Genomic DNA, 21,486 nt, shown 5'->3' on the forward strand with positions numbered 1-21,486 from the left:
CGTCGGGACGGATCAGCATGGTGTTGGTACACGGGGTGAGGAGTATTTAAGGTATGTTTTTCTCTTTGTTCTGTATGCCTTGATAAAAGAGTTAATACACTGAAATGTTGACTTATAAGCACAGTTGCTTCCTTGTGGTTCTTCTATGGAGTCTCACTGAGTGCCATCCTGTCTTCTACTCTATATATATATATATATATATATATAAATATATATATACACATGCATATAGATATGCACACACATACATATGTCACACAAATTACACGCACACACACACTTACCTGGCAGCAGCTGTGGGTTATAGAGATGGGGACCTGGCACTGACATTGGGCCCCTCCCCCTAGCGGCAAAATGCCGCGATTCACAGATCATTCGGGAGAAGGCGGGGCCAAATGATGCAATTTTAATGGAATTGCATAATATTGGCTCCGCCTCCTCCCGGTCGACCGGCAAATTGCTGCATTTTGCTGCGAGGGGGCGGGGCTTCATAATATGGCGCTCGCTCGTCTCATCTGTCAGGGGGTTTCTGGGTACTCAGAAACCCCCCCTGCGTGCACTACTGGGCTGGATGTTAATACACTGTTGCAGAAAGAGGCTGGAACTTGTCTCGCACACAGGCTGGATGTTAATACACTGTTGCAGAAAGAGGCTGGAACTTGTCTCGCACACATGCTGGATGTTAATACACTGTTGCAGAGAGAGGCTGGAACTAGATCACCAGTAAACACGAGAGGACCTGAAACGAGGTAGCAGCAAGAATACACTGGTAGCAACAGGCAACTTCCTGTGATCCGGAGTCTGGCTTTATCCCCTGCAGTATCAGATCATTGGTGGACAGCATCAGCTGACTAGCACCATGCTACCATTGGGTTTGGAGTCATCAGGTGATGCAAACTATCATGGCTGCATCCATGACGGCAACCGCAGAAACCAGGCACGGAGCAGTCCAAAGCAGTTCACATGGCACTAGGCAGAATACTCAGCACGTACCCTCCGCTGCACCCGATGTCTGAGCCCACAGGAGATCAGGGGAAGCCGGCGGAAAGATAAGTAACAGCTGATCCTAGGCCGCAACCTGACATATCCCCTGGTTATTCCTACCAACTCATACCCTCTGAACCATCCCTTACATTCTCTACATCTGAGGTTCATGCTATACGCCTCTTCCAACCAGTATACCTGCGAGTAGCTGTCATTTACTGTCCCGCTGGCCCTCCCTCCAAATTCATTGACAACTTTGCTTCCTGGCTGCCTCATTTTCTCTCCCTCCATTATCCTAGGTGACTTCAATATTCCAATTGATATCACCACAGAATCCTCTGTCTGTAAACTCCTTACCCTCACATCTTCATTTGGTCTCTCCCAATGGACGTCCCCACCCTCCCATGTGAGTGGGCAATCGCTTGATCTGGTCTTTACTCACTGTGATATTTCTGATTACTCCAATTTCCCATTCACCCTCTCTGACCATCACCTTCTCTCTTTTAACTTCTACCTCTCTTCTTCCCTCCTCTACCTCCTAAGGCCACCATCACTAAACGTAACATTGAGGCTATCGACAGTTTCTTTTTCTTACCTGCTTGACTCACTTCTCTTCCCTATCCTCTCTCTCTCCTGCCCTGAAGCTGTACAACGCCTCCCTTACTGCTGCTCTTGACCTGCAGCTTCCCTGTGCAATGCCTCCATTACTTCTGCACTTGACTCTGTTGCTCTGGCGATCACTAGTCACCCTCGCAAATCCACACCTCAACCCTGGCATTCCAAATGCACCAGATACCTGCAAAAGTGTACATGAACCGTAGAGCGACAGTGGAGAAGATCATGCTGTAAGGCAAACGTTCTCAATTTCAAATGTATGCTCTCGTCCTACAGTGCTGCCCTTTCCCTCTCTAAACAGTCATATTTCAAGAACCTCTTCTCCTCCCAGTCCTCAAATCCCCGGCGTCTCTTCACTACCTCCAACTCCCTCCTCTGTCCTCCCCTCCTTGCTCTCTACCCTTGACTTTGCTACCTACAGTACTTTAGATCTAAAATTGTTTCCATACGTTAGGACATCATATGACACCAGTCCCTCCTTGACCCTTTTCAGTCTGGCTTCCATTCTGTCTACTCCACTGAAACTGTCCTCATGAAAGTCAGCAATTACCTGATTGCTGCCAAATCCAAGAGTCACTACTCTCTGCTCATTCTCCTTGACCTCTCTGCTGCTTTCGACACTGTGGACCACCCTCTCCTGCTGCAAATCCTTCACTCTCTTGGTCTATGTGACACTGCCCTCTCCTGGCTGTCCTCCTACCACTCTGACCAATCCATCTCTGTCTCCTCTCATGACCTCTCCCCCCCCCCACATCCTCTTACAGTAGGTGTTCCCCAAGGTTCTGTTCTTGGACCTCTCCTATTCTCCATCTATACTTCCTCTCTAGATGAACTCATCAGCTCATTTGACCTCCATTATCATCTCTATGCTGATGATACTCAGATCTATCTTTCCTCCCCTGACCTCTCTCCTCACTCGTATCTCCAACTCTCTCTCTCCTCTCTTCCTGGATGTCCCAGCAATTTCTTAAACTTAATATGTCTAAGACTGAGCTGATCATCTTCCCACCCTCCCACACAACCTCACTTCCCACTATTTCTTTATCAATTGATGGCACAACTATCTCCTCTATCCCCAAACTGTGATGTCTTGGAGTTATCCTGGACTCCTCCTTCTCCTTCAAACCACATATCCAGCACCTCTCAGAGTCCTGTCATTTCCTTCTAAAAATATTTCCAAATCAGACCCTTTCTCACCCAGGATGCTACTAAAACCCTCATACACTCACTGGTCATTTACAGATTGGTTTACTGTAACCTTCTCCTATCTGCTCTCCCCAACTCCCATCTCTCTCGTCTCCAGTATGTCCTTGATGCTGCTGCTTGGTTCATCTTCCTCTGCAAATGCTCTTCATCTGCCTCCCCACTCCTACAAGCCCTCCACTGGCTCCCCTTCCCCTTCAGAACCCAATTCAAAGTTCTCACACTCGCTTACAAGGCCCTCACCCAATCCTATCCCATTTACATCTCTGACCTCATCTCCCTTCACTCTCCTGTCTGCCCTCTTCGTTCAACAAATGCACACCGCCTCATGCCAGCTGATTACTTCCTCCCAATCCCACCTCCAAGATTTTTCCCGTGCTGCTCCCCACATTTGGAACTCTCTCAGTCTCTCCCCATCAGACTCTCCACCTCTTTACAATCCTTCAAACAGGCTTTCAAGACCCACTACTTCATCAAAGCCTTCCAGCTCTCATCCTAACTTGCTACTACATGCTCCTTCCTCACTGTCTACCCCTTCTGTGTCACGCTTGTTTGTCTGCCCCTCCCCTTTAGAATGTAAGCTCTTATGAGCAGGGCCCCCTACTCTCTTGTGCTTCTCTTTACTTTCATCTACTCCTTACTCCCCTCTAGGGCACCTAACACTTGGTTGCTTATGCTCTGTTGCCTATTTGGGTGCTATGGCTGTTAATATAGCAATGTATAATATCCTTGTCCTGCATTGTATTGTACTGTAAGTTGCTGGTCACTTATTTGTTTATGTACTTTGTAAGGCGCTGCGGAACACTTATGTCGCCATATAAACAATAATAATAAAGATTTCAATAAGTTTACTATTTTTCCAGCTTTTTCAATATATTAGTTTCTGGCTTTTTCAATGCATTTAATAAGGTTTCCGGCTTTTTCAAATAATTTAATATGATTTCCGGCTTTTTCAATGCACTTTACATGGTTTCCAGTTTTTTCAATACCTTTACTATGGTTTCCGAATTTGTTTCCGGGTTTTTCAATAACTTCACATGGTTTCCAGCTTTTACCCACACCCCAATATGGATGTATATGAAACAATGTGTGGGTCTAACAATATGGGTGTATAAGTTGCAATTAGAGTTTAAAAGTGACAATATGGATAATGGATGTATATATGATAGTATGGGCGTATATGTAACAGTATGGGCGTGTATATACCAATATTGGTGTACAAGTAACATGGGTGTCTACATAACAGTATGGGTGCATAAGTAGCAATATGGGTGTACAAGTAACCATATGACTGTATACAGTATGTAACACTATTTGTATTTATTTAACAATATGGGTGCATATATAACCTTATGGCCCATATGGTTATATATGCACCCATATTGTTATGTATATACAAATAGTGTTACATACTGTACACAGTCATTTTGCTACTTATATACTCCTATACTTTTACACATACACCCATATCATATGGGTGTATGTGTAACAATATGGGTGTATACATAACAATATGGGTGTGGAGTGATTGTGACTCCCTCTAATGACAGCTCTATCTCATTACACCGTGGCTGCTGTTGCTGTTGCTGCATCTGTGTGGATACAGTCCAGGGCTCCGGGCTGTGTGTGGTGACACTGAGGAGACTGTTCCCAGCAGCTGCTTCTCCCGGCTCCTCCTCTCCGGGACACGCACGGACCTTGCACAAGCCAGGCAGCAGCAACAGGAGAATAGATACACTGTACACAGGGGCCGGGTTACTGACTGCAGATCGTAGGACATAACTACAACTGATTTGTACGGGGACCTGACTACAGACGCGCACACACATATATACAGACACATATACTGTACATACACACTGGCACACACAGTGACAATGTAACAAATCCCACACCTGCAGCTACACTGATCTCACTAACACACACACACACACCAATCTCTGTCGTTGCTCGGATCTGCTGTACACTATGGTAAGCGACATTACTACTGTGACCTTTCTCAAAGCTATTTCTCGGCTTTTTCTTTGTGGTTTCACTTTCGTATTGTAAATATGGCTGATTGGGATACTGAATGGGGTACTGCTGAAGCTGATATAAGTTTATGAAGGGTTGCTGTCAGTATGCATTCTTCTATCACCCTGCCATTGCATCTGTGTATTTGCCTGTCAGCATAGGAGCCATCCCTGTGCCTAGTGGCTGCCTGAGTAGCCCCAAAACTGCTGCTTCCACCAACCATGTTAATGGTTGGCATTTATCAGTCAGTCGTCTGCCAACTTCTATAACCCCATTCCTTAAATGAAAGCGGCATCCTAATCACTTACATGGTCACTCTGCGGCTATGGTGACCTGGGAATTGTATGCTAAAACAGTGTTATGGCCGAAGTCTAGGAGTACCTGTGTAAATCAAGGTTTACAGCAACATGGGGTATATTTACTAAGAATATGTTTTAGTAGACATTATAACGAATGTCTTGTACTACTACTTACCCCTGCAATACACCAAAGGTCCACTTACTGCCATATGTTGCAGTATCAGGGACCCCTCACAAACGGGCCTTTCCTGGGAAGGCATCGTCACCGGCCCACTGGCACGAATTGGACAGATATTCATCCTGCCCAGGGGAAGAGGTAAAATGGTTCACTCTTCTCCTCTCTGGCAGGACAGGTACATGTATTGCAGGGGATAAATATGTTTTGTCAATGTTGATGTTGACAGTCAATATGTCGACAGCATTCTATCAACGTGAGATTGCCAACACTGGTGTAATGTTATTTTTAAAGCATTGTAACCGTGTCTGCATTATAACTTTGAAGCGAGTTATAATGCCGACACCATTACAATGCTTTATATAAAATTCCAACAGTGTCGGCAATCTCCCATCGATATAATGTGGTCAATATATTGACTGTCGAAAGCCTCAACATCGACAAACCACCTACTTCCCTTTTGCGGGCCGAAAGTCCACTTTAGCTGGTGTAAACTTACTCAACTTACTCACGTTAACAGTGAAAAGCCACGGGACGCGGTACACAGGTCTGCACGAGAAATCAATTCTTTTTTCAAAAAACTTTTGGACCCTCTAAAGTTATTTTTGTCCAAAACATATGTCGGGAGGAATGATACAACATGGTTGTAATTATGGATTTGTTGGTGGGATTACAATTGTTAAATACAATGACTATAGTAATATATGAAGCAGATTGGATAGACGCTTTCATAGTACTATAAATTCAGGGAATAACAACAATATACAATACAGTACTCTCAGGGCCTGATTCAGAGCCAGACGCTCTGACCAGAGCGCTCGCTCTGAATCAGGGCCCTCCTACCTAAAAATGGAGCGGCCTCTTGGACGCTCGCATAGCTGTGGGTTACCACCCACAGCTTATGCGAGCGTCCATGATGATGGTCGCGATGGTCAAGACCATCGCGACCATCGGGCTTGTGACGAGACCTTGTGGTAGGGTCTCGCTGCCGCAAGCCCTGGAGTGATTTTGGCTCTACCAGAGCCAAAATCACTCCCACTGACATCACTAGTGATGTCAGTGGGGCCGGACCCAGACAGTAGGCGTTCCCATGGGAACGCCTCCATCTGGCAGCCACGCCCCCGGCACACCCACCAAAGGGGGCGTGCTGTCAGTCACCATCGACAGCACGCCCCCTTTGGTGCGAGACCCGGAGCGACAGCTTGGCTGTCGCTATGCGGGTCTCGCGCATGGAGCTCCGTTATGCTCATTAGGGCACCATCGACCCGCTTGCGAGCGTCCTACACTTGCGAGCGCGTCTGAATTAGGCCCTCAGTCTCCCCATATAACAATTTGGAAGAGTTTAAAAAGGGTGGGAGAATGTGTAAGACATATGTACAGATGTATCCACATATATCTATCCTCCATGCGCTACAAGTCGCGTCACAAAGATGCGGGAGCTCTGTGTGCCTCGGTAGAGCAGAGCATCTTTCGTGCGACTTTTTACCTTCAAATGTGTTTTATTCACACAGTGATGCGAATAGATAGCACAAGCAGCTTCTGCTGATTCCAATTATATGTATCTGCTGGTGTCTCTACATGTAACATGCTACGTTACAGTGTCAGTGGCTGTGACACTGTAACGTAGGGTTTCGCATGCAGATAAACCCGCAGTCGCACACAGAACATGGGTATGGTGCATATCATTTTAATCAGGAGAAGCTGCTTGTGCTATCTCTTTGCACTACTGTAAATAAGACGCATTTGAAGGTAAAATATCGCACAAAAACACGCTCGGCGCTACCGAGTTACTCCACGGCATGGCACGATTAGAAGGGCCGTTTAACGCCCAAGGAGGCTAGATGTATGCGGACACATCTGTAAGCAGACGTATGTAAGAGGGAGCTGGAATTACAAGGTGGTAGATTTACTTGTCGACCTTCTGGCTGCCTCCTCCAGGTCGGCACAGCTGGGGGCAGTGCTCGGCAGAGGTGGGCAGATCTGGGAGTGTGATGATGCCCATTTCCCCAGTGAAGTGGGTGACACAGGTGGCTGATGATACAATTTGCGGTGAATCGCGTCATCGTAGACCACCCTCCCGCTATGCAATACCGAGATTACCGGCATTGTGTGAGGGGCGGAGCCGCGATGACGTGATTCAACACGAATTGCAGCATTGGCTGCATATGTCGCCCACTTCACTGGGGAAATGGGCAGCCGCAGCTGACCCAAGCCCCTGGGAGACTTGTCCACCTTTCCGGGTGGCCTACGGTGCCACCTGATTTTCGGAAGCCTCCAGGCCGTTTCGGGAAGGTTGGCAATTACAGGCAGAGGAGTCATTTCTGATGAATGAAGATTTAACACCGTACACATATGAAATACACAGACAGCATGGCCAATATACAATTGAATCATCTGCAGTCTGCATATGTGTACTGTGACATCTGTAGGTATGCATCATAGGTCATTGTGGTGCAACCCTATGGGCTCATGAGTGGGCTTAGCTACATTAGATTAGTACATAATAGTATATTGTGGGGATGGAGACTAGACAGAGAACAGCGAGGCACTGATGAAAGTGAATCTAGGAAGTGCGGTTATAAGGGAGGGGGAGAACAGCGTAGGTGGTATTCTCACAAGGTGATATGTTAGAAGATAAACTAACCAGGTTTGTGCTGCATCTGTTTTTTCTTACTTATCTTCCAATTATTCTAACCTGTGCTTAATGAATGGATGTGGGGACAAAAATAAAAATAAGTAAAAAAATATATATATATATATATATATATATATATATAATATGGCACAAGTCACTGCACATTGGAATATATACACACACTGAGATCAATTGGGGTCATCTTCCATTCACACATACCTAGTAATAATCTGATTAAATTGAAATTATTTGTCTTGATTTGAGGCCACACACAAAGAATAATAGGTCGATATCACTGCAGATATCTCAGCACATTAATTATATGAAAGATCATCTACAGATTGAGCAAGCAAACTGGTTTTCTAGCTGTTGTGAAACTCCCAAGTCCTAGCATAACACTCCAGCCTCCATGGTATAACAATATGAAGTGCTACATACGTGACAAATGTCTCTGTTGTGGAGCGATTGTTTTCTGAGTACACACTGGCCGACATATCGTCGTTCAATGGAACGGCCAATATATTGTGTGCACGTCTGCCAGTGTGTACAGGCGATATGTCTGTGAAGGAAGTCATTCACAGACATATCGCACCTACTGTGCAGCACAGCTGATGGCAGTTATATCTGCAGAGGATTGCAGTCAGAATGCAGACACCGGAATCCCGACACTTATCAGAATATCGGCGCCGGAATCCCGATCTCCGGAATCGCGGAGGCGAGTACTGGGGTTAGGGGGAGGGTAAGGCACGAGGGGGAGGGTTAGGGTAAAGGGGTTGTGTTTAGGCACTAGGGGGAGGGATAGGCTGGGGGGGTGGGAGGACAGGTTTAAGGTGCGGGGAGGATTAGGTTTAGGGATTAGGGGGGGTAAGGTTTAGGCAGGAGGGAGGGTTAGGGGTAAGGTTAGGAGTACTTGCCTTTAGGCATCTGCATTGTAACCTGGTTGGGATGCTGGCGCTGGGATTCTGACCACCGGGATCCTGAGTGCCGGCTCCCATACCCATCCCATATGCAGATACATCGAGCTGTGTGTACGAATGGTCAGCCGACCGCCCATACACTTGCTGCAGAGGCCGCGGGGAGGGTGGCGCGACGCGTCCCCCGGCCAGCTGGACCCGCGGCTACATGGCAGATTATGGTTGTTCAGTGTGTATGAAAAACTATCATCTGCAGATATATATCTTTTATGTGTCAATACAATACAAGCAAATAGAACAGTGCGCTTCAATATTGGATTAATTCGTATACTTATGGTTGTTAGTGTCCGTATTTCTTCTTAATTCTGATTTCTTTCTCAGATGTTCTCAAACAATTTTTTTCTCCATATATGAAAAAGGAGAAATAATAGAGAACAAAAATAGCTGATAGTGTAGTATTTCTGTGATTGTAAAAGTCCATATATAAAGTCACAAAAATGATCCCTTCCACATATAGAGAATGGGGTTTTGTGTTGATCTATTGATAGCAGGTCACCCACAAGTGCAAGTTTAGCATAGGACGCTCACAATAAGGCTTACATCCACTAGTATCTACCGTACATATAACGGTTTCTTTATACTTCTTTCCTTTGTGCACACATCAATGGTATTTTATATCGTTACCATACCACGTGTCAATCCAAACAATAAGACGTGCTTACACGTATGCTTACACGTATACTGTAGGAAATCCTTATATAACGGTATCTTTAAAATGGAGACGCTTTCCAATCCAAAAATGATAATGGCAACTTCTTATAAAAAGTATTATTTTATTAATATATCCAAATAAATCTTCTTAGTATATTTTATCCATATATATGGGCAACATGCACATTCCTGATGTCAACACCACTAGGGAAGTAAACATATGAAAAATAAAATAAAATAAAATATACCCGGGTATTCTTACCCAAGTGATGAGGTAATGGCTGAATGCTCCAACAATGGATAGGTAAAACAACACCACACCAACGCGTTTCGACTAACAAGTCTTTTTCAGGGCAGTGGCGTTCATTCCAAACAGACTGATATTTATCCTATGTAAGGTCCCGCCCCGCTCTCCTGGGCAGATTTCATTAAAAAATCTTAGTTCCGACATCAAAAACTTCATCTCTATTATATCAATCTCTAATATATATTCAATCATTAAAGTATCCATAAAATGTTTCATAAACGAGTAGTATTAAGTGTAAAATTATATAATTATTACATGTTATGTCCACTTCCAGTTTCGGGTGACAGATTTATTATCCAATCACGCTCCACCATCCCCAATCGGTGCTAGAGAGAGGCACTTTTGTTCTCTAGCGCCTGGACTGAAGTATCAGGCTTGCGTGTCACCGCTAAGGCTTCACTAGGGCGCAAGTTCCGGAAATCTGTATGCGTGTCACCGCTGAGCCATCACTAAGGCGCAACTTCCGGGTATCAGTATGCGTGTCAGCGCTATATTTTCATACAGAATGCGAGTTCCGGGTTGCGTCACCAGAGTGAATCTGGGACAGAGAATATTAACTCTCGCATTATCCCAACCGGAACTTTCTATATATCACTACATAGGCGTCTTCTAAGCAGACTGAGTGATATAATGTTAGTGTCATAAACTTCCGGTTTATAGCTCAGAGCAAACCTCGGAAGTAATATGGGGAGCATGTATTCTGGACAGGTGTAACATCCCATGTTTTATACATGTACATCCAAACATACATAGTCATAAATAATAAGTATATATAGGGGCAATAGTCCCCCAATGTTAGTAAATATAAATTAAATAAATAAATAAAACAATATATATATATATAAAAACCCATTATTTACAGAAACCACTTAATTTCAAACTCTGCATTTAATCCGTATGGGACTAACGTCTTCACATCATGTATGTATTTCATTTCACATTGAGCTAAAGCAATACTAGAATTTTTCTTACACCAATTCCCCACCACTCTTTTAATGCTAATCACTTGTTTGATATCTTTTATGTGTGTATCCAGCTTAAGGGGTCTATTTAGTAAACCAAATAAAAGCTTTGGTCCAGCATTTTTTTGCTGGAGAAAGTCTTCAATTTTGAAAAGTGCAGAGAGATCACTTTATTTTCTCTAATAACATTGCTGCAGCCCCCAATAGGTTTCAATGGGGGCTGCACACAAACTCTATTTAGAAAAATGAGTGAACTTAAGCCTCTCTACAACATAATGCATTTCAGGATGGGGTTATGTGCGCCCACAGGGGAGGTAAACAGGAAGAGTCTCTCCTCTTCCTGCTTTCCCCCATACTGCATTGCGCCCATCGTTTGGGAGGCCCATGCGTGCAGGGCACATGGCATCTTTCAAAAAGGCGAAAAACAGCACATTGTGCCAGGACAAAACTTATCTGCTGGGTCTGTCCCGGCTACAATTAAAATGATAAATATGGGGATTGAAGGGAGGAGAAAAGTGCCGATGTTTAAATAGAGCCCTTAATCCTTCCTTTGAGAGCTTTCTCTTTTGGGGTAACTGATACATAAACTTGTATGGATGCAGTCCTCAATCAACTCTGTGAAGTGTTTGCCTTGTTTCTAAATTTAATACACAGATGCCAACAGTCCCTGATTTCCAGGGACAGTCCCAGGCTTTATAGATTTGTCCCTGGAAAATATCAGTATTGATTAACTGCACAATAAAACTCCTCGTATTATGCTTGTAAAATGTTCTTCTTAATATTATGGCTTTATAAGATAATCTCTATGAGGTTAAAGTTTTGAAAGTGCAAAATGTTATAATCAGATTCCATATCTCCCAACATTTCCAAGTGGGAAAGAGGTACAGGGCACGCGAGCCCGAAAAGGGGGGCGTGGCATCTGGGAAATGGGGCGGAGCCAACTAAAAACGGGACGGACCCTCGCGGCTTTCCCGTCTTCGTCACTTTGGGGACGTGCCCAGCACTCTCCGAGATGCTGGGCAGCCCCCAGGCTCTCCGTACAGAAGAGAACAGATGCCGAGCAGCGGTTTGTGCTCTCCCAACTTCCCCCCCCCACCGCGGGACACTACGGCCCGCGGGCAGGACAGTCCCAGAAAAACTGGACTGTCCCGCTGGAAGCGGGACAGTTGGGAGGTATGAGATTCAGATACCACGAGATTATGAGGATTGTTGTGCTCCCAAATCTGCACAAACATTTTTTTGCAAAGACATACTTTGATGCATCAGCTAATGTTTATTTGGTTGTGTCTGTAGGTTTTAACGGGATGTAGTTATGAGACTGGTGGCCGCATGGCCGCCAGTCTCAATCCCGACACTACAATTCCGGTAGGGGATTTAATATAGGCGTCCAAATACCGACGCCTATGTTAATCCCAACAGGACGCCCGACCAATCGTCCAGCGTCGGAGGTAAGTAGCAATGTAGCCGGGGATGGGGTTATTAAGTTTAGGTGGGGCTTAAGGTTAGGCACCCCCAGGGGAGATTTAGGTTAGGGAAAGGGGGGCTTAGGTTTAGGCACCAGGGGTGGAGGTTAGGGTTAGGCACCCCCAGGAGGGTTAGGTTTAGGGTGGAGGGAGGGGGGGGTTAGGTTTAGGCACTAAAGGGGAGGTTAGGGTTAGGCACTAGGGCGGGAAGGTTAGGCACCCCTAAAGGAGGGTTAGGGAGGAGAAGGGGGGTTAGATTACTTACCTCCACTGTCGGGATTTCCTCCGCGTCAGGCTAGCACTGTCAGGATTTGAACTGGCGGCTACACAGCCGCCAGCATTTCAATCCCATTCCATTTTAACTGATGTACTGAGAAGTCTGTGGGTGGGAATTTTTACCACATTTTACCCTTAGTACATCTTGTCGTATAACGCCTAGAATTCTCATTATTACTCGTCTTATTACTGCACCCCTCTAATAACTCCTCTCATGACTCTCTAAAACACCTTCCTATAACTCCTAAGATGACTCTATAACCCCTGCTTAAAACTCCTCCAATTACTCAGTTTAACTAGAGATGAGCGAATAATAAATCGATCAGTGTAAGTAAACACAGTTTTGAATTGCAGCAATGTATCTACATTTCTATATAAAGTTGTTTTTTTTATAATATAATTTGCTGCTAAAACCATCCATAAATGATATAGACCCCTGCTCAGTTTATCATACTTGTGAGAAACACATGTGCATTCATGCCATGCCTGGCACATTCTCTCCTTTCAGAGTTTTATACAACTTGTTCCCTGATTTAGGGCCCTATGTATAAAGCCATTTTTTACATAAAATAATGCAGAAACTGCAGCTTCTGCATAATTGTATGTATCTATCCTATGTACTAATGGCACATTGCAGGAGATTTCACAGATATCTCCTGCAAAGTGCTAATTAGCGCTGGAGATTGCAGTCCCCGTTATTATCAATGGGGACTGCGATCTGACCCCTATGTGCTAAACTAAAGTGATGCTTTTGGGAGCTTAGCTGCGTTAGTTTGCACCATATTCAGATGGTGGGAACTTCTGTGCCTATGGGCGCTCCAGGTGCAGGAGAAAGATCTTTTGTTCTCTCCGGCGCAGCCCCGAAAGCTAACGCTGTGCACATGCGCATTGTCAGCTTCCCCCAGGGAAGTCTTCACTTCAGTGAAAGAATTTCACCGAAATGCAGGGGTTATAACTCGCAAGGATAGCGGCTATCACAACCGCTGTCGCTGCGAGTCCCTGGTAGTACATAGCCAGGATATTTTCATTAAAAATTTAAATATTCCCTGCGAGTTGAAACGTTAATAATCGCGGCAGTACCAAGATTATTAATACATAGGCCCCCAAGGACCCTGTGATCTTATTTGGTGTATAAACTTTGATGTGGATCATGTGTGAGGGGTAGAGCTCACAGTGCGGGCACATTTGCTTCTCATATACAGTAGCGTATTAAGGAGATTATTGTTAGTTTTTATTAATCTCGGAAATATTTATGGGTGTTTAAGGGATTCTTTGAGTCATGCATCTCTTTACTGACCCTATTTGAACCTTTTAGAGCAGGGATGGGGAACCTCAGACCCGGGGGCCATATGGCCCCTGGAATCATTTTGTCTGGCCCTCTGAGCTTTTTTCTGCTAGCCTCATCTGGATTACAGGATGACTAGAATGTCACCCTGCAGCCAGAATCTATGCAGCAGTGCTGCCTGGAGCGTCCTTAGGACGCTTTAGATGGTCACACTGCTGCTCTTACAGCTCCCCGGAGCATCCTCAGGATGCTCCGGCATTGCTGTAATCACTGGCGAGTGTGGCATGACATTGAGGGGGCGTGGCCTGCACTGGGCCTAGCTACATAAATGTTCAGTTCCCAGCCATAGGCCTCCATGTATACTGTAGAGCAGAAAGCAGATGTGTAAATGACTGATAATGCCTCTGGGTGTGTGAGTTTAGGTGCCAGGCTGTGCAGCTGCACTGATACATTTGCAGTTAATACTGCGGCCTGAAACTTGATTAACGCTAGCACAGGGTTTTAGGAGATCTATTTTGTTTCATTGGGGCAAATGTATTATTGGTTGGTAAGTGTCAAATTCTCTAAATCTAGTTTATCTAGACGTATTAGAGCAGGTACCATAGAGACAGTCACTTTTCTCTGTCCTCTGCACATATTTTATGGTGACCGTATTGTTGCAGCTATTATTAAAAAATATGCTCACTTATGTAGCTTATCGTTTTTCACATACTGGCAGGATTACTTGGCGGTATGTATACTAACCAGCGGCCACGTCCGTCTGCATGAAGTGCGCATGAGATCTCATTTTGTGTGAGATCTTGCACACGAGTATCAGAGCCGGCGGGGAGGCAAGATGCAGAGTATCAGCACTAGGATGATGCTCTGCGGGAGTTGCAGCTGATTGCCATAGGGGTTTTTCTTTCTTACAAACCAGCGGTCAAGATTATAATCTATATCTGCGTTATTCCTGCTGTGCCTTGATAAGTGCCGCAATAATACATGTTCCCCCATTGTCCTGCATACATGCTTGTTATGTATGTAATAAGCTGCTGGCCTGATATTACCATGTGAGAGAACCTGAAATGAACATGATGCCTAATAATGATCACATATATTTTATCAGATTATTATCAGGCATGTTAGTGAAAGTGGGCATATGATGACAGCTGTGTACGCGCCCATCTTCCAGCCGGATGTGGTACAAAAGATCAACAACGTAAAGGTCGACAGTCAATGTGTCGACAGCAGATGGTCAACATGCAATAGGCTGACAGGGATAAAAGGTCGACAGGTTCAAATTGGCGACACACAAATGGTCGACAACTTGTGTAATTTAACCATTAAAATCATGTCAACCATTTGTGTGTCAGCCTTTTGCATGTCGACCATCTGGTGTCGACCTTCTATCCGGATACCCTTCTGGCCTCAGTAAGATACTCCAGTTCCAGCCTGAAGCGACTTAGATGCTTTAAGCATGTGCCAAATGGCTGGATCTTGTATTATTTGTACAGCTGTGTTTGGCCAAATAGGACACAGTGAGCATGTAGTTTGATGCTTGGGGTGGCCATCTGGATTTTCCACTACAAATGACCACAGTACCATACCCTCCCCCCTTATATTAATCATAGTACTATAGAAACGCCTACCATTCGCTCTATTTAGCAGGGTCCCTGGACCTCTGCCGATCACCTTTATCACTGTTCTGTTTATTTTTTGCTCTGTAGTAAGACTTTATCAAGGCTTTCAATTATAGTCCCCATGTCCTATCTTTCCTGCTACGGAGGATGCCAAGACGTTCAGGAGGTGTCCGCCAAAGTCTAGGGTATACATGAGAAGGTGCTATGACTAAGAAGAGAAGGGATTTATTACAGGGTTTATTAAAGATGGTAAATCCCACCCGTGTAGTATACTATACCTTCATATATCACTGTGTAAAGTCAGTCATGTATAACATTTCCACCCCAGAGTGCACTATTCCCACAGGTGATTACTGTCAGTTCTACACTCATATATGTCAAAGTCGAATGTCACCACTAGTCATTATGTGACATAGTTCACAATCTCCATTACTCTGGTTAAATATTTCTCATTGATTTCCAGGCAACCTCAGCCTTGGAGTTGTGCCAGCAGAATGCAGAGGAAGTGAAGGTGTTAATGAAAGACAATGTGGAGAAAGTCCTGGAGAGGGAAGGGAAACTGGATAATCTAGTAGTTCGTTCTGATGAACTAAAGAGTATGGTAAGTCCCTAAAGACAGCCTTCATTACCTTATAGATTACCATCACATGCCTGGCGTATAACACCATTCATCTCCTGCATCCACTCCTCACTGTCATCATACAAGCCTTCATTTTCTATCTTTAAAACTATAGTAAATGTGCGCTAGCATGGATATATTGTCAGACAGGTTCCAATGAGAAGTCCCTGGAAAATAGAGGAGCATTTTAATGAATAAACATTTTGTATCTGCTGTGTAATAGTTGAACCTCATTACTAGCCTGCATACGTTTCCATTACTATCCTAATGTTATGATTACAGCCTCTGGCTTTTATCACTACAATGAGAAGTATCACATAACACTCCATTTCTTCAGTATGTTCTTATTGCTCTTCTGTATCCTGCCGCCTGCTTGTAGGCATACGCAGCCTGTTCTCACATGTCACCTATACATAAATGCAGTGACATAGATACTAGTAATACAAATATTAACTCCAATTCTTCCAACCTGCAGGCCAGCAACTTCCAGAAGACAGCCAACAGGGTGGAGCTGAAAACACGATGGGAGAAATGGCGTTGGTACATTATAGCTGGATTAGTAGTGCTGGTGGTTGTGATCATTATCATCATCATTGTGGCTACTGAGTTTAGTGGGGGGCAAGCAGCAACATCAGTGACAGAATCACAAGACCCCTAACAAATGTATCTGCATAGACCCTGGATATACCCAAAATTTGAACACCTGGGACAGTGAATATAGAAGGGAATTGAAAGGACAGATTGGAAGAGTATTACTCCTCAGCTCCGAACTGTGTACAGATCTGCAGAGCGTCATTCATCTGGAGATAAGTCTGCTGATTGAAGAGCATTGTTCTTTCATTAATCACTATGCACAGATCACATTGCTGTCCTGTCACCCTGTGCATGGATCTCAGATAATACCCCCACTCTTGGGTGCGCTGCTTCATAGACCAATGCCTGTGCCTCACAATGTACAGAACTGGTCTGAATTAATGAGCCTTACACAAGTGTTCTTCCTACTGTGTACAGTCCTCATCAGTGCTCTATTGTGCATATAGTTCTGCATATTATTGCTCTGTCATTCCCTGCTATTTACGGATCTGCATTGAACAGTTTCTCAAATGTGTTTCCAAACGTATGTACACGTGAGGATCATTGTGCCTTCAGTACTTCTCTGCGTATGGACCTGCAAGAAATAGTCTCTGTGCCTTTATGTGTACTGATACTGTACCCGTTGGTGACGTCAATGCCAATATTTACCCTCTGGTGACGTCAATGCCAATATTTATCTGTACTGGATTGTGCTGCATAAGGGGGGTATATATTGCTGCAGGGTGCTCCTGTGTAACCCCTCTGTGGGTAGACTTAAAAACCCTTTGTGTCTTCAACTACAATAAACATTGTTCAGACAGATCTCTCAGTTGTTTGCGTGATAGGAAAGGGGAGGGGGAGGGGGAGTATAATATGTGTGGGAGGTTTAGGGAGGAGGCTTCAGTGGTAGAAGAATATGTAGAGGAGGAATTCCAGACATAAACATGAAGGAAGACTGTGGCCGGAGGCCGGCCACACGTGACTAATGGCTGCCGCGGCACTGAAGGGGTTGACCCCCATGCTGCGGCGCCATTTTCTAAATGAACAATGAGCGCTAGGCGCCATATTTAATTGTATTATGGGAGCTAGGCACCATATTTACAATGTATTAGCAGCGCTAGGCGCAGAGTATTTTTTTTTTTTTTAAATGTTAGTTTATCTGCCGCGGCCCGGTCCCTCTCCGGTGGCCGCGGCAGTGATGGGATAGCCCCCAGCATGCTGAGGATAGGCAGCTGCGGCGGGGCGGCCGTGAGGGCTCCACGCTGGGGACCGGGGTCACCGCTGGTCCCTCCGTGCCGGCTGCTCACTGCGGTCAGGCAGCGGAGGGCAGGGCTAGATGCCGACCGCTGGGAGCTCTGCCGGACGGCAGGAAGCCGCTGCAGCCGGGACAAGCTTGTCACGGACTGCAGGGTTCAGTGACCCACAGGGGTCCTGGGCTAGCCAGTTCTCTGGGTGATGCGGTGCACTGACCACTGCTGACCGGGAGCATTGCTCCCGGTGCCCCAGAGCAGCTTGGACGGCAGTTAACCCTCGGTGCGCAACACCAAGGGGGAACTGAGCGCTGGTGACTGGAAGCGCGACTCCCTGCACTGCTGAGCAGAATAGCCGTCTGCGTGGGGACAGGAAGTTCCAGTTTCCCGTACGCACATGCTGGGGATCTGGGCAAGCCAGCTCCCAGTGCAGCGATGCAAGGCTGGTAGGAGAAGAGCATTGGGAACTGGGAACATAGGCACTCCCAGGGTTACCACCGGTAATTCCGTAGCAGCCAGGCAGTGGAGGGCATGCAGAGTCCTAGCAGTCCGGGACTGCAGGGCTTGAAAAACCCGGCGCTGAACACAGTATTTAACCCTGTATAGGCTGCATTGAGCTGGGCACGTAGATCCCGAGCTGCAGTGCTGCACTGTGTGCAAAGCCTGATACTGTGCACAGGCATGAAATGTGGATGTATTTAAAGTGTATCATTTATAAAGAAAATGCACTTACCTGTAGACGGCCAGGGGATCCAGAGTCCTCTGTGGGCTGCTGGCTCCCCCAGCCCCTTCCAGAGAAATGAAATGTTCTCCTATGCCGCCTCATGCCTGGAAGGGGCATGAGGAGGTGCATAGGAAGCTGGCTAATGCAGCCAGCTAACTGTGGCAGGGAGCTCCAAAAGAGCTTCTCTTCTGTGGCCAGGAAACCCTGCCTGGGGACCCTGCTTGCCCATCTCTGGAGCTCAGATTCACGCAGAGATGGCAGGCTTTTTCCCTTAGCAGATTCCTGGAAGTCTGTTTTGGAGGGAAAACTTTGTACCTTCCAGACGAGTCGGAGCCGTAGGTGTGCCATGCTCTGTGGGTGGGCTTAGGCACAGGGCAGTGACCATTCCCCATGGTCCACAGTGGACAAGGTTAAACATGCATGTGGCCAGCACATGCTCTTAAGGTGATTGGTTGGAAACCATAGGGCGGACTTACCCCCTGTGGTAATGTGTATTGGAGTGGCATAAAAGAAGGCTGCGTGCCTGGTAAAATTGTACATCTTTGTATATCCTTTGTGGAGAAGAACTGCTGTAACATCTTTTGTATGCTGATGTTCCCCTTCAATCTGAAGGACGAGTCTTTTTTAAGACTTTGAGCAATAAACACCTTGCCTGACTACAATTGCATCTGAATCCTGCGACCAACAGAATTGCGCCAAATGTTATTCCGTTCTCCTACTGTTCTGGGTTGAGCCAAGTGTCTCCAAAGCTCAAGCCCTCTGCCAGCTACTGTGCAGAGCCTGGACCATTGCAAGTGATCAGGCAGGAACAGCCGACACCAAACAGGAGGTGTGGCCGCATCTAGACAACGAATACGCAGCAGAAGCGGTTCCAGGCGCCGGAGGTAGGAGCCTAAGTGTACCTAAGAAGCGGTTCCAAATGCTGATGGTAGAGTTTGGTGGTGGCAGCATCGTTACACGCCCATGGCGCAGTCAGTGACAGGCGGTCACTGACGGTAAACGGGAATCCCTGATACCCCAGGATCCAGTGGGGATAAAACCCCAATCTGTGATCGGGAGTCAGGCTGTGGCCATCCGGTCACAAAGACCGACCGGGAAAAGTGTGTGCAATCTCATGAGAACAGGGGTAAGCATAGCACATGCGGCATGAGAATATAATGCTGGTGAAGACCTAGACCAATGTGCCATTCCCCACAATAAAGTGTGACAAGGAACCTCTGGGAGCAGGATGGTAAACAGGATGCTACAAATAAGAGCATGTCATAAATAATGTCTGAGGACGGTATTATGGTGTAAAAGTTCAAGTCATCACCACATATCCTGTTTTGTGAGACTCCAGCTTCGGGTCACACAGGACACGACTTGGTGACTGCTGGTTGTCTGGCTCTGCCTGCCGGCCACTCTCCTACACTGTGAGCCAGGAATCCTAAGCCTGTGGTATGTAAACCGTGAGGGTGCTTCTTCCAGTTATACAGAACTTATCCTAACTATTTACATTATTAGTAAGGGGCCTGATTCAGAGTGGCACTCAGAACTGCTCTACAGATTGATTTGCGATACTTATCAACTGCGTGTGGGTAGGACCCTGCACACGCAGCTTTCAGCAAGTCTGGACGATTCAGAGTCGTACACATCTCAGACGCATGCCCACTTGGAACTGGGCGTTCTCGCCTAACGTAAGTGTTCCATGGGCATGTAAGTGTGTGGGCTATTCAGAATTGAGCGTTCAGATGGATCTCTTGCACCAAGGACAGAGCTTGTGAAAATGTGCGCAGATAGTACAAGCTGTTGTATTGAGGCAGTGCGGACCAAAAGATGCAGCTAACTCTGAACGCAGGTGCAGCCGAATTGCGCGTGAATCTGAATAGGGCCCAATACATCTACAAAAAACCATATATGATTATTATGTAACATTTACAGACAAATGGAAGAACTTTTATGACATATGTTCCATGAATAACGACCTATCAGAATCTGTCATTTCTTGCTATTACGGTCTCAAAAAATATGACTTATGATGACATTAATAGATTTTATTGAACTATTCTTCAGATAGTATAGATAATATATGTTAGAGTTAGTGATTTTGGGGGTATAATGAGGTTTTAACTGTGCTTAATGCTGGGTACACAGTGGCCGACATATCGGCCATTCAATCAAACGCCCAATATATTGTGTGTGAGCCGCCCAGTGTCTACCAACGATCTGTCTGTGAACAACGTTGTTCACAGACATATCATGTACCACCTGTACACTTGCTGCACGCGCGGCGGTGATTGACAGCTCAACTGGGTAGACGCATGTAAATGCCCGCTTAGTTGTGACATTAGTCACGACGGATCATGCAGACTAGACTGTATGCAGAACATTTGTTCTATACAGTCTGCAGATACAGTCATGTGCATAAATATTGGGATATTGACAGAATTTTCATATTTTGGCCTCTATTCACTACCACAATGGCTTTGAAATGAAACAAACAAGAATGTGCTTTAACTGCAGACTTTCAGATTTAATTTGAGGGTAATTACATCCAAATCAGGTGAACGGTGTAGGAATTACAACGATTTCTATATGTGCCTCCCACTTTTTAAGGGGCCAAAAGTAATGGGACTATCAACTCAAAAGCTATTTCATGGACAGGTGTGGGCTATTCCCTCGTTATTTCATTATCAATTAAGCAGGTAAAAGGTCTGGAGTTGATTCTAGGTGTGACATTTGCATTTGGAATCAGTTGCTGTCGACTCTCAATATGAGATCCAAAGAGCTGTCACTATCAGTGAAGCAAGCCATCATTAGGCTGAAAAATCAAACCAAACCCATCAGAGAGATAGCAAAAACATTAGGTGTGGCCAAATC

At 45.5% G+C, this 21,486-nt stretch overlaps 1 protein-coding gene across 1 annotated transcript; it reads left to right on the forward strand.

The window, feature by feature from the left end:
* Positions 1 to 4,396: 4,396 nt before the first annotated feature.
* On the forward strand, positions 4,397 to 17,464 carry VAMP5 (vesicle associated membrane protein 5). The gene is made up of 3 exons (XM_088443184.1): positions 4,397 to 4,773; positions 15,925 to 16,062; positions 16,556 to 17,464. The coding sequence occupies exons 1-3, from the start codon at positions 4,771 to 4,773 to the stop codon at positions 16,736 to 16,738; spliced, it is 324 nt and encodes a 107-aa protein (XP_088299310.1). The 5' UTR covers positions 4,397 to 4,770; the 3' UTR covers positions 16,739 to 17,464.
* Positions 17,465 to 21,486: the final 4,022 nt, after the last annotated feature.

The sequence above is a fragment of the Taudactylus pleione genome, unplaced genomic scaffold (genome assembly GCF_031769625.1).
Source record: "Taudactylus pleione unplaced genomic scaffold, aTauple2 ptg000329l, whole genome shotgun sequence".
In the NCBI taxonomy this organism is placed as follows: domain Eukaryota; kingdom Metazoa; phylum Chordata; class Amphibia; order Anura; family Myobatrachidae; genus Taudactylus; species Taudactylus pleione.